General features: G+C 47.2%; 2 protein-coding genes across 9 annotated transcripts in view; one reads left to right on the top strand and one right to left on the bottom strand.

Annotated features, from left to right (window-relative positions):
* Positions 1-5,785, bottom strand: part of abcf2a (ATP-binding cassette, sub-family F (GCN20), member 2a) — a 47,822-nt gene extending 42,037 nt beyond the window's left edge. Inside the window, exon 1 of the mRNA XM_078215538.1 lies at positions 5,676-5,785. The gene's annotated coding sequence lies outside the window, so the exon portion shown is untranslated. The remainder of the gene's footprint in view (positions 1-5,675) is intronic.
* A 557-nt stretch (positions 5,786-6,342) lies between these two features.
* The window catches only part of faim2a (Fas apoptotic inhibitory molecule 2a), a 48,776-nt gene continuing 42,207 nt past the window's right edge, over positions 6,343-12,911 (top strand). Inside the window, exons 1-2 of one of the 8 annotated variants that reach the window (XM_078215570.1) lie at positions 6,343-6,393; positions 7,766-7,815. Coding sequence is in view for 2 of the 8 variants with exons in the window: in XM_078215567.1 (XP_078071693.1) it covers positions 8,147-8,165 (19 nt within the window). In the remaining 6 variants the exon portion in view is untranslated. Of the gene's footprint in view, positions 6,439-6,607; positions 6,623-6,655; positions 6,667-7,765; positions 7,816-7,905; positions 8,166-12,391; positions 12,496-12,911 lie in introns of those variants that run through there. The other 7 variants (XM_078215571.1, XM_078215574.1, XM_078215572.1 and 4 more) reach the window with 7 other exon arrangements.

Raw genomic sequence — 12,911 nt, 5'->3', positions numbered from 1 at the left:
CAGAACTAAGCCCCTCCATACCAGGCAACATCCTGGTAAACCTCCTCTGTACTCTCTCCAAAGCCTCCACATCCTTCTGGTAGTGTGGCGACCAGAACTGGACACAGTATTCCAAATGCGGCCAAACCAACGTTCTATACATCTGCAACATCAGACCCCAACTTTTATACTCTATGCCCCGCCCTATAAAGGCATGCCTTCTTCACCACCTTCTCCACCTGTGACGTCACCTTCAAGGATCTGTGGACTTGCACACCCAGGTCCCTCTGCGTATCTACAACCTTTATGGTTCTGCCATTTATCGTATAGCTCCTCCCTACATTATTTCTACCAAAATGCATCACTTCGCATTTATCTGGATTGAACTCCATCTGCTATTTCTTTGCCTAAATTTCCAGCCTATCTATATCCTTCTGTAGCCTCTGACAATGCTCCTCACTATCTGTAAGTCCTGCCAATTTTGTGTCGTCCGCAAACTTACTGATCACCCCAGTTAAACCTTCTTCCAGATCGTTTATATAAATCACAAACAGCAGAGGTCCCAATACAGAGCCCTGCGGAACACCACTAGTCAAAATCACAGGCCTCCAGCCGGAAAAAGACCCTTCCACTACCACCCTCTGTCTTCTGTGACCAAGCCAGTTCTCCACACATCTTAGCCCACTCGGTGGGCTGAAGGGCCTGTTCCTATGCTGTACTGTTCTTTGTTCAAAGTCGCAAAGTCTTCCATCCTCAAACATGTCTTCAGATTAGAATGTCTAATGTTACTATAAACTATTACGCACAAATGCTCTCAACTGGATAGCTTACATGTTCAAAAATCTTACACTGGAAATTTCTGCCAATCAACTTTTCCTGGTGTAATTCCTACATCGACATTTCTGGTGCACAAGACAGGCATCATTTACACGGTGCACGAGAGCAAACAAAGAACAGAACAGAACAGCAGCAGGCACTTCGGCCCTCCAAGCCTGTGCCGGTCATGATGCCCTAACTAAACTAAAATAAAGTCTTCTGTCCTTACTCGGGCACTATCCCTCTATTCCCTCCCTATTCATGGACCCATCCAGATGCCTCTTAAATGTTGCTAATGTGCCTGCTTCCACTCCTTCTTCTGGTAGAGCGTTCCAGGCACCCACCACTCTGAAAAAAGTCTCCCACATCTCCCTTAAACGTTCCCCCTCTCACCTTGAACCTGTGCTCCCTTGCAATTGACACTTCCACCCTGGGAAAAAGTCGCTGACTATCCATCCTGTCTCTGCCTCTCAATTTTGAAGACGTTTATCGGGTCTCCCCTCAGCCTCCATCTTTTTAGTGAAAATTTATTCAATCTCTCCTCATAGCCACCAACCTTGAAACTAGGCAACATCCTGGTGAACCTTCTTAGCACTCTCTCCAAAGCTTCCACATCCTTCTGGTAAGTGTATTGACCAGAACTGCACGCAGTACTCCAAATGCGGCCTAACCAAGGTTTTATATAGCTGTAACATGATTTCCCAACTCTTGTATTCAATGCCCCGGCTGATGAAGGCAAGCATGCTGTATGCTTTCTTAATCACCTTGGCCACCTGTGTTGCCCCTTTCAGGGAATCTGCACACCCAGATTCCTCTATGTTAATGTTCCTAAGGGCTCTGCCATTTACTTTGTCTTCTATAACAAAGCCAGTTCTGTATCCATCCAGCCAGCCCACCCCGAATCCCATATGATTTTAGTTTTTGTACCAGTCTGCCATGATGGACCTAGTCAAACACCTTACTAAAGTCCATATAAATTACACATCCACAGAACTTCCCTCAATTATCTTTGCCACTTCTTCAAAAAACTCAATCAAGTTGCATCAGCATAAGTGACAGTTATAAATCATTTTAAAATGTTTCCATCGATTAAAGGTGGCTGCAGAACACGAGAAAAATAAATAACTTGAATATGTAAAGGACAGGTCACCACAGGATATCCCAGAGTGCTTTGCGACCATTTATGGAGGTGATTAAGTCCATGAGTCTCTTTCAAAGAACTATCACATTAAAGCTCCACTCCACGTTCCACATGGTAATGCAAATTAACCACCTTCAAATAGTCATTTTCATTTCATTCATCTCTTTGAAAAATATCTCCACATAAATAAAGTACAGTTTATTAGTCACAAGTAAGGCTTACATTAACACTGCAATGAAGTTACTGTGAAATTCCCCTAGTTGCCACAGTCTGGCACCTGCTCGGGTCAATGCACCCTAACCAGCACATCTTTCAGAATGTAGGAGGAACCTGGAGGAAACCCACACAGACACGGGGAGAACGTGCAAACTCCACACAGACAGTGACCCAAGCCGGGAATCGAACCCGGGTCCCTAGCGCTGTGAAGCAGCAGTGCTAACCACTGTGCTACATAAATAAGTCTTGCATTCTTGATACCAACCTCTTAAACCTTCTCTGGACCATTGCCAAGGCCTAATGTGTGGCCCCCAGAAACAGACAGAATACTTCAGTTAATGCCAAACCAGTGATTTTGAAAGGTTCATTATAACTGCCTTTCTTATGTCCCTTGCTTAGTGAACGCACTAACAATAAGGACTGAGGATGACTTTAAAATGGCTATGATTTACAATCGCACACCTTAATTAAATTATCACCAGCGTCATCAATCTTAACAGTCACTCAGCTCCTGAACTCTTTACAGCCCTGGTTCAAACATGGGAACTCCCACTCACCTGACGAAGGGGCAGCGCTCCGAAAGTTAGTGGCTTTTACTACCAAATAAACCTGTTGGACTTTAACCTGGTGTTGTGAGACTTCTTACCAAACATGGGCACAGAGCCGAATTCCAGACAGTAGAGTGACAGTGCTTGACATCAACACAGCACTTCACTGAACGCAGCATCAAGGAGCACAAGCAAAACTGAAGTTGATGGGAAGAGGGAAAAACTAGTCACTGGTTGGAGTCGTACCAAGCACAAAGGAAGATGGCTGTGGCTGTTGGACGTCAATCACCTCAGTTCCAGTACATCACTGCAAGAGTTCCAGGCCCAACCAGCTTCATCCATGACCTTTCCTCTATCATCAGGTCAGAAGTGAGAATGTTTGCTGATGATTGCAGTGTTCAGCACCATTCGCGACATGTCCAAATGCAGCAAGATCTGGTCAATACCCATGTTTGAGTTGATAAGTGGCGAGTAACATTTGCAGTACACAAATACCAGGCCATGACCATCTCCAATAGAAGATGGAACATAGCCATTGCTCTTGACATTTAATTGTTGAATTCCCCAATATGCACGGGCCGGCGGGGGTTGAAGAGAAGCTAGCCAAATGAATACTTTGGCTACAAGAGCAGCTCAGAGGCCAGGATGTTTGCAAGTCGAGTGTGATGGAATACTTTCCACTTGCCTGGATGAGTGCAACTTCAACACCACTCAAAAAGCTCAACACCATCCAGGGCAATGTAGCCTGCTTAATTGGTATCCCATCCACAAATATTCACTCCCTCAATCACGAACACAGTGGCAGCCCCCATGTACACCATCTGCAAGATGCACTGCAGCAACTCAGCAAGTTTGCTTAGGCAGCACCTTCCAAACCCCTAACCACTATCATCCAGAACAGGGGTCTCTAAACTACAGCCCGCGGGCCACATCCGGCCCACAGTGGGCTAACATCTGGCCCGCATCCAGTGGGGCGGGACGGGATTCCCACTGCCGAAAACACTCCCGCATCCGGAACCCCGCCACTGACTCAGGATCCGGACGCGGGGACGGAAGCCACAGGCCGGACATTTGCTGTCGCTCCGCGCGGTGTCTGATGGGCCCATGGGAATCCCCACCCTCTTTACCGGCCTATTGACCAATCAGAGCTGCCGTCCTGTGACTGACAGTTCATTAAACGAATCAGCAATTGAGACATCTGTTATCCAGTTGCCGCTCTGCATTGACTGAGTGACAGCTGCTTTATCCAATCCGTAAGCTCCATCTGTCTGAAATGAGCGAGAACAATGACAATGATGGCGACAATTCAGACCAATTCAGTTATAGAAGGAAAAACGAAAAGAAAAGTGGACAGTGAGTGCCGCCTGTTTAATGAAGAATGGGGTGTAAAGTACTTCTTTGTACAGGCAGGTGATAAAGCCTCGTGTGTCATATGCAACAAAACTGTTGCAGTTTTGAAGGAGTACAATGTACATCGGCACTATGAGACCAAACATGAACCAGGTTTTTCCCAATTCACAGGAACACAGCGTTCGGAAACATTTGAATCAATGCAACGCAGGTTGATTTCCCAACAAGCTTTTTTTACACAGAAGATTACTGAAAATGAAGCTTTAACCAGGGCCAGTTACAAACTAGCTTATGTGTTGGCTAAAAGAGGAAAGCCATTCACCGATGGAGATCTCATCAAAGAGTGTATAATGGAAGCTGTGGAAGAGTTATGCCCAGAAAAAGCAAATCTGTTCAAAATCATCAGTCTTGTGCCAAATACTGTTGCTCGTAGAATTGAGGATATAGGAAGCAATATATTTCATCAAATTGCAGACAAAGCAAGAAATTTTCAGTTGTATTCTCTCGCACTTGATGAATCGACTGATGTGTGTGACACATCACAACTCCTAGTATTCATCCGTGGTGTCGACAGTGAATTTAATGTGACAAGAATTAGCATCAATGCATAGCATCCACAGCACAGTAACTGGAAAAGACATCTTCAAAGAATTGCAAAAAACTGTGTTAGAATATAACCTGGAGTGGAATAAACTGCAATACGTGACAATTGATGGAGGAAAGAACATGTCTGGGGTGAAGAAAGGTTTGGTTGGACAAATCACAAAAGCTTGTGAGGTTGGTGGATTCTCAAAGCCCATGTTTCCGCATTGCATTATCCATCAACAAGCATTGTGCGGAAAATATGTGGATATGTCTTGCGTTCCGAAACCTGTTGTTTCAACAGTGAATTTCATTCGATCTCACGGGCTTAATCATCGCCAGTTCATTTATAAAACTATTTTTTTTCTTTGGTCCCCAAAAATGTGTAAAATATACAATGTGGCCCTCATACTGAAAAGCCTGGTGACCCCTGATCCAGAAGGACAAAGGCAGCAGATACCTGGGAACACTACCACTTGCAAGTTCCCTTCCAAATCACTCACCATCCTGACTTGGAAATATATCGCCATTTCTTTGTTGTCATTGGGTCAAACTCCTGGAGCCCCCTCCCTAACAGCACTGTGGGTGTACCTACACCTCAGGGACTGTAGCGATTCAATAAGGCAACCATCTTCTCAAGGGCAATTAGGGATGGGCAGGAAATATAACACCTAAATAGGGAATGAATAAAAAGCAAACAACTCCCCCAGTAATGTACTGTCCGTGTCACAGGAAAGGGCCATTCAGCCCCTCCAGCCTGTTCCAACCCGGGTGAATTGTATTTTAACTCCATCCACCTCCCAGAGATAACAAAGACCCGAAACCCGGCCTTAAACTCTGTTTCTGGACAGGACGAGAGTGAGCCAGGCTGCCATTTCCCCTTCACCGGGAGGCCCAGGCTTGTGCTGGGGCCTAGCCGGGCTCTGGGCTTCGCCGGCCGGCCGGCTGGCTGGCCTGGCCCAGCCTCCGTCCGGAGCCGAATTTCAACACCGTGTTTAATTAACCACCAAGGCCGGTGCCGGACAGGCCTGGCGGCCCCTCACCTGAAAAAGACGGCAGAGATTTCCGTCCGTGCCGGTGCCGCTCTCACAGAAGCAACTGGAAAAGCCGCGTGCCTGACCGGCTTCTGCCTCCGCACTGCCAGCGCGTCGCGCGCCGCACTCTGGGAATTGTAGTTCTCTGGCGCGGCCTCCGCCACCCATTGACTGGGTGAACCGCAGTGATAGGACTACAACCCCCAGAGTGCCCAGCGCCCCGCCTCCTGGCCCCGCCCTCCCCGTGCGACCCCGCCCTCCCGCAGCGCCCTGACTCTCTCCCTCAGCATGCTGGGATTTGTAGTTCATTCTAACTGTCAGAGCCAACGGTTAAACGCTCGCGAACTGCAATTCCCAGAATCCACTGGCATATCTCCACTAAAGTCTACATAACTTTTATCACATTTCCCGATCAAATACTGCAATGATTATTCTATATTTTGAACTGAAAGTGATTGTGACCGGTGATTCTCTGAAATAATTGGATATGATCAAACCCGCCTTGAGCTGAGTGACAGGAGGCGCTGATCCGGGGCGAGTCCAGGAGCACTCTGGGAGCTGCGGTGGACAGCCAAGCGCTGATGTCACCCGGCGCCTTTCATGCGCGCGACCCATGACGTCACCGCACCTCCCCGCCCCGTGAACTACAGCTCCCAGCGGGCACCGCGGTGTCGCCAGGGGAACGGGCACGTGTCTTGGTCACGTGCTCTAACGGCCGAGCCCGGGGGTAAGAGGAGTGGGGGAGGGGTTGACAGCACACTTGGGGTTAACGGTAAGAGGGGGAGGTGACTGATCCCCCACCCCGCCTTCCCCCTCCCCCCTACCCTTCCCCCCCCCTCCCCCACCCCCCCCTCCCACCCCGCCCTCCCCCACCCCAATCCCCCTCCGCCCTCCCCCCTCCCCCACCCCACCCAGGTTTATTTGGTTTGGAGCATTGCGCCTTCATCAGTTGAGTGGTATGTGGGAGCTGGGATGTAGAGAAAGATCAACTTGATGCGAGGTCGGTCCATTCAAAGTTCTGACGGCAGCAGGGAAGAAGCTGTTCTTGAGTCGGTTGGCACATGTCCTCAGACTTTATCTTTTTCCCGATGGAAGAAGGTGGAAGAGAGAATGTCCGGGCTGCGTGGGGTCCTTAATTATGCTGGCTGCTTTGCCGAGGCAGCGGGAAATGTAGACAGAGTCAATGGATGGGAGGCTGGTTTGCATGATGGACTGAGCTTTGTTCACGACCCTTTGTAGTTTCTTGCAGTCTTGGACAGAGCAGGAGTCATACCAAGCTGTGATACAACCAGAATGGTTCTATGGTGCATTGTAGAAGTTGGTGGGAGTTGTCGCAGACTTGCCAAATTTGCGAAGTCTTCCGAGAAATTGGCTTTCTTAACTAGACACCTCCTTCTGGACACCTTAAAAAGAGCTCTTGACCATTTCTACTTCGTCCCCATTGATGTAGACAGGGGCATTTTCTCCTTTACACTTCCTGAAGTCGATGATTATCTCCTTTGTTTTGTTGACATTGAGGGAGAGATTATTGTCACCAAATTCTCTTATCACTTTCCTGTACTGTGTCTCATCATTGCTTGAGATCCAACCCACATAGGTGGTGTCATCAGCAATCTTGAAAATCGAGTTGGAGTGGAATTTGGCCACACAGTCATAGGTGTATAAGGAGTATAGTCGGGGGCTGAGAACACAGCCTTGCAGAGCACCAGTGTTGAGGACGATCGTGGAGGAGGTGTTGTTGCCTATCCTTACTGATTGTGGTCTGTGGGATAGAAAGTCTTGGATCCAGTTGCAGAGGGAGGAGCCGAGCCCCAGGCCACAACGTTTGGAGATGGGTTTTGTAGGAATAATGTTGTTAAAGGCTGAGCTGTAGTCTATAAATATTTGATTTGATTTATTATTGTCACGTATTAACATACAGTGAAAAGTATTGTTTCTTGCGCACTATACAGACAAACATACTGTTCATGGAGAAGGAGAGTAAAAGATAGAATTAGAAGATATGCTGGGCATACTTGCAAGAAGTCACCTCACTCTGGCGCTATCTTGGGAAAAAAAAATAGGAATAGGAGTCTGACATAAGTGTCTTTGTAATCTAGGCATTCCAGGGTTGAGTGGAGATGACGTCTGCTGTGGACCTGTTGCGATGGTAGGCAAACTATAGTGGATCCAGGCAGTCGAGGAGGCTGGAACTGATTTGTGCCATGACTAACCTTTCGTAGCACTTCATAATGATGGATGTCAGAGCCACCGGACCATTATCATTAAGGCATGATGCCTGGCTTTTCTTTGGTACTGGGATGATGGTCATCTTTTTGAAGCAAGATGGGACCTCAGATTGATGGAAAGAGAGGTTGACGATGCCTGTGAATACCCCCGCCAGCTGATCCGGGCAGGATCTGAGTGCTCGTCCGGGTACCCCATCCGGGCCAGTCGCTTTTTGTGGGTTGACTTTTGAGAAAGCTGCTCTGACGTCAGCTATGGTGACATCGGATACAGGTTCATCCAAAACTCCTGGGATGGAGGGAGTGCTCTCGCTGATCTCTTGCTCAAAACAGGCATAATGCACTGAGTTCATCATGGAGGGGTGCATTGGAGCCAGTGATTTTACATGCCTTCAACTTGTAGCTTGTTATGTCTTGCAGACCCTGCCGTAGTCGGCAGGAGTCCATGTGGCTAGTCTGGGACTCTAACTTGGTCTGGTACTGTCTTTTGGCATCTTTGATGGATCTCCTTAGATCATATCTGGATTTCTTGTCTAGGTCAGGGTCGCCTGACTTGAACGCCTCAGACCTGGACTTCAGCAAGCAGTGGATATCCCTGTTCATCAATGGTTTCCGGTTGGGAAACACGCAGATTTGCTTCTTTGGCACACAGTTTTCTACACACAAACTAATGAAGTCAGTTAGTGTAATAGCGTATTCGTTCAGGCTAGTCGCAGAGTTTTTAAATACTGACCAGTCTATTGACTCTAAGCAGACCCATAAGGGGTCATCCGATTCCTCAGACCAGCATCGCACAACTGTCTTTGACGGATATGTTGATGGTCTTCTTGTTCATGAGTCACTAAACGTTAACGTGCAGGTGCAGCAAGCAATTTAGAAAGGAAAATGGTTTACCCTTCATCGCCGGGGATTTGAATGAAGATGTTTTGCTGCATTTGCGTAGAGCCTTGGTGGTCACACACCTGGAGTATGGTGTATAGTTCTGGTCCCCTTACCTAAGAAAGGATAGAACCATAGAACCATAGAACATTACAGCACAGAAACAGGCCTTTTGGCCCTTCTTGGCTGTGCCGAACCATTTTTCTGCCTAGTTCCACTGACTTGCACCTGGACCATATCCCTCCACACCCCTCTCATCCATGTACCTGTCCAAGTTTTTCTTAAATGTTAAAAGTGAGCCCGCATTCACCACTTTATCCGGCAGCTCATTCCACACTCCCACCACTCTCTGTGTGAAGAAGCCCCCTCTAATATTCCCTTTAAACTTTAAATGAGGGGATCGAGACTGATTCCCTTTAAACTTTTCCCCCTTCACCCTTAACCCATGTCCTCTAGTTTTTTTCTCCCCTAGCCTCAGTGGAAAAAGCCTGCTTGCATTCACTCTATCTATACCCATCATAATTTTATACACCTCTATCAAATCTCCCCTCATTCTTCTACGCTCCAGGGAATAAAGTCTTAACCTATTCAACCTTTCTCTGTAACTCAGTTTCTCAAGTCCCGGCAACATCCTTGTAAACCTTCTCTGCACTCTTTCAACCTTATTAATATCCTTCCTGTAATTAGGTGACCAAAACTGCACACAATATTCTAAATTCGGCCTCACCAATGTCTTATACAACCTCACCATAACATTCCAACTCTTATACTCAATACTTTTATTTATAAAGGCCAATGTACCAAAAGCACTCTTTACGACCCTATCGACATGTGACGCCACTTTTAGGGAATTATGTATCTGTATTCCCAGATCCCTCTGTTCTACTGCACTCTTCAGTGTCCTACCATTTACCTTGTATGTTCTACCTTGGTTTGTCCTTCCAAAGTGCAATACCTCACACTTGTCTTCGTTAAACTCCATCTGCCATTTTTCTAGCTGGTCCAAATCCCTCTGCAAGCTTTGAAAACCTTCCTCACTGTCCACTACACCTCCAATCTTTGTATCATCAGCAAATTTGCTGATCCAATTTACCACATTATCATCCAGATCATTGATATAGATGACAAACAACAATGGACCCAGCACTGATCCCTGTGGCACACCACTAGTCACAGGCCTCCACTCAGACAATCAATCCTCCACTACCACTCTCTGGCTTCTTCCATTGAGCCAATGTCTAATCCAATTTACTACCTCTCCATGTATACCTGGCGACTGAACCTTCCTAACTAACCTCCCATGCAGGACCTTGTCAAAGGCCTTACTGAAATCCATGTAGACAACATCCACTGCCTTCCCTTCATCCACTTTCCTGGTAACCTCCTCGAAAAACTCTAATAGATTGGTTAAACATGACCTACCACGCACAAAGCCATGTTGACGCTCCCTAATAAGTCCCTGTCTATCCAAATATTTGTAGATCCTATCTCTTAGTACTCCTTCCAATAATTTACCTATTACGGACGTCAAACTTACCAGCCTATAATTTCCCGCATTACTTGTTGAGCCTTTTTTAAACAACGGAACAACATGAGCTATCCTCCAATCATCCGGCACCTCACCCATGCATACCGACATTTTAAATATATCTGCCAGGGCCCCTACAATTTCAACACTAGTCTCCTTCAAGGTCCGAGGGAATACCCTGTCCGGTCCTGGGGATTTATCTACTCTGATTTGCCTCAAGACAGCAAGCACCTCCTCCCCTTTAATCTGTAAAGGTTCCATGACCTCCCTGCTTGTTTGCCTTATTTCCATAGACTCCGGACCAGTTTCCTTAGTAAATACGGATGCAAAAAACCCGTTTAATATCTCCCCCATTTCTTTTGGTTCCATACATAGCCGACCACTCTGATCTTCAAGAGGACCAATTTTATCCCTTACTATCCTTTTGCTCTTAATATACCTGTAGAAGCTCTTAGGATTATCTTTCACCTTGTCTGCCAAAGCAACCTCATGTCTCCTTTTAGCCCTCCTGATTTCTTTCTTAAGTAGTTTCTTGCACTTTTTATACTCCTCAAGCATCTTATTTGCTCCCTGTTGCCTATACATGTCATACATCTCTCTCTTCTTCTTTATCAGAGTTCCAATATCCCTCGAGAACCAAGGTTCCTTTTTCTTATTCACTTTGCCTTTAATCCTGACAGGAACATACAAACTCTGCACTCTCAAAATTTCTCCTTTGAAGGCCTCCCACTTACCAATCACATCCTTACCAGAGAACAGCCTGTCCCAATCCACGCTTTTTAGATCCTTTCTCATTTCTTCAAATTTGGCCTTTTTCCAGTTTAGAACCTCAACCCGAGGACCAGATCTATCTTTATCCATGATCAAGTTGAAACTAATGGCATTTTGATCACTGGAACCAAAGTGTTCCCCTACACACACTTCCGTCACTTGTCCTAACTCGTTTCCTAATAGGAGATCTAATATTGCATCCTGTCTAGTTGGCACCTCTATATATTGATTTACAAACTCTAACCCGTCTAGACCTTTAACAGTATGGGAGTCCCAATCTATATGTGGAAAATTAAAATCCCCTACTATCACAACTTTATGTTTCCTGCAGTTGTCTGCTATCTCTCTGCAGATTTGCTCCTCCAATTCTCGCTGACTATTGGGTGGTCCATAATATACCCCCATTAATGTGGTCATACCTGTCCTGTTTCTCAGCTCCACCCATATGGCCTCGGTAGACAAGCCCTCTGATCTGTCCTGCCTGAGCACTGCTGTAACATTTTCCCTGACGAGCAATGCCACCCCCCCACCCTTCATCCCTCTGCCTCTATCATGTCTGAAACATCGGAACCCTGGAACATTGAGCTGCCAGTCCTGCCCCTCCTGTAGCCAAGTTTCACTAATGGCTATAATGTCATAATTCCATGTGTCAATCCACGCCCTCAGCTCGTCTGCCTTCCCCACAATACTCCTGGCATTGAAATAGACACACCTCAGAAGATTATTACCACCACACACAGCCCTTCTATTTGTGATTTTGCATGAACTATTAACATCATTTATTTTCACCCCCGCTCCACTATCTGCTCTGGCACTCTGGTTCCCATCCCCCTGCAAATCTAGTTTAAACCCTCCCCAATAACACTAGCAAACCTCCCTGCAAGTATATTGGTCCCCTTGTAGTTCAGGTGTAACCCGTCTCTCTTGTACAGATCCCACCTGCCCCAGAAGAGGTCCCAATGATCTAGAAATCTGAAACCCTGCCCCCTACACCAGTTCCTCAGCCACATGTTCATCCGCCCGAGCATCCTACTCTTACCCTCACTGGCACGTGACACAGGTAGCAATCCTGAGATTACTACCCTCGGGGTCCTGCTTTTTAACTTCCTACCAAGCTCTCTATACTCACTCCTCAGGACCTCCTCACTCTTCCTTCCTACGTCATTGGTACCGATGTGTACCATGACATTTGGCTGATCACCCTCCCACTTCAGAATGCTGTGCACGCGGTCAGAGACAGCCCTGACCCTGGCACCCGGGAGGCAACAAACCATCCGGGAGTCTCTGTCACGACCACAGAACCTCCTGTCTGTACCTCTGACTATCGAGTCCCCTATCACTACCGCTCTCCTCTTCTTCCACCCTCCCTTCTGCGCTGCAGAACCAGACTCAGTGCCAGAGATCCGGCTGCCGCAGCTTGCTCCAGGTAAGGCATCCCCCACAACAGTATCCCTTTCCCTTGCTTGACGGTAACCCAGTTACCTGTGCTCTGTGCCTTTGGCGTAACTGCCTCTCTGAAGCTACTATCTATAAACTCCTCATTCTCCCGAATGATCTGGAGGTCATCCAGCTCCTGCTCCAGTTCCCTAACGCGGTTTGTTAGGAGCTGCAGCTGGATGCACCTCCTGCAGGTGTCGTTGTCCCTGACTTCCCACATCCTGCAAGAGAAGCATTCCAACATCCTGCCTGGCATTCTTTCTACTCTGAAGAAACAGAAAAACTAAACTTGCCGGAACCTACCCTCGTCTCTGCCTGTTCACGCCAAAGCCTGTTTGAGCCAAAGCCGTCCCACTCTGCTCCCTCTCACTCCGCCACCCGCTCACTCCGCTGCCCGCTGGATAG

The sequence above is a fragment of the Mustelus asterias genome, chromosome 7, assembly GCF_964213995.1.
Source record: "Mustelus asterias chromosome 7, sMusAst1.hap1.1, whole genome shotgun sequence".
Taxonomy (NCBI): Eukaryota; Metazoa; Chordata; class Chondrichthyes; order Carcharhiniformes; family Triakidae; genus Mustelus; species Mustelus asterias.
This window is presented reverse-complemented; position numbering and strand designations above follow the sequence as displayed.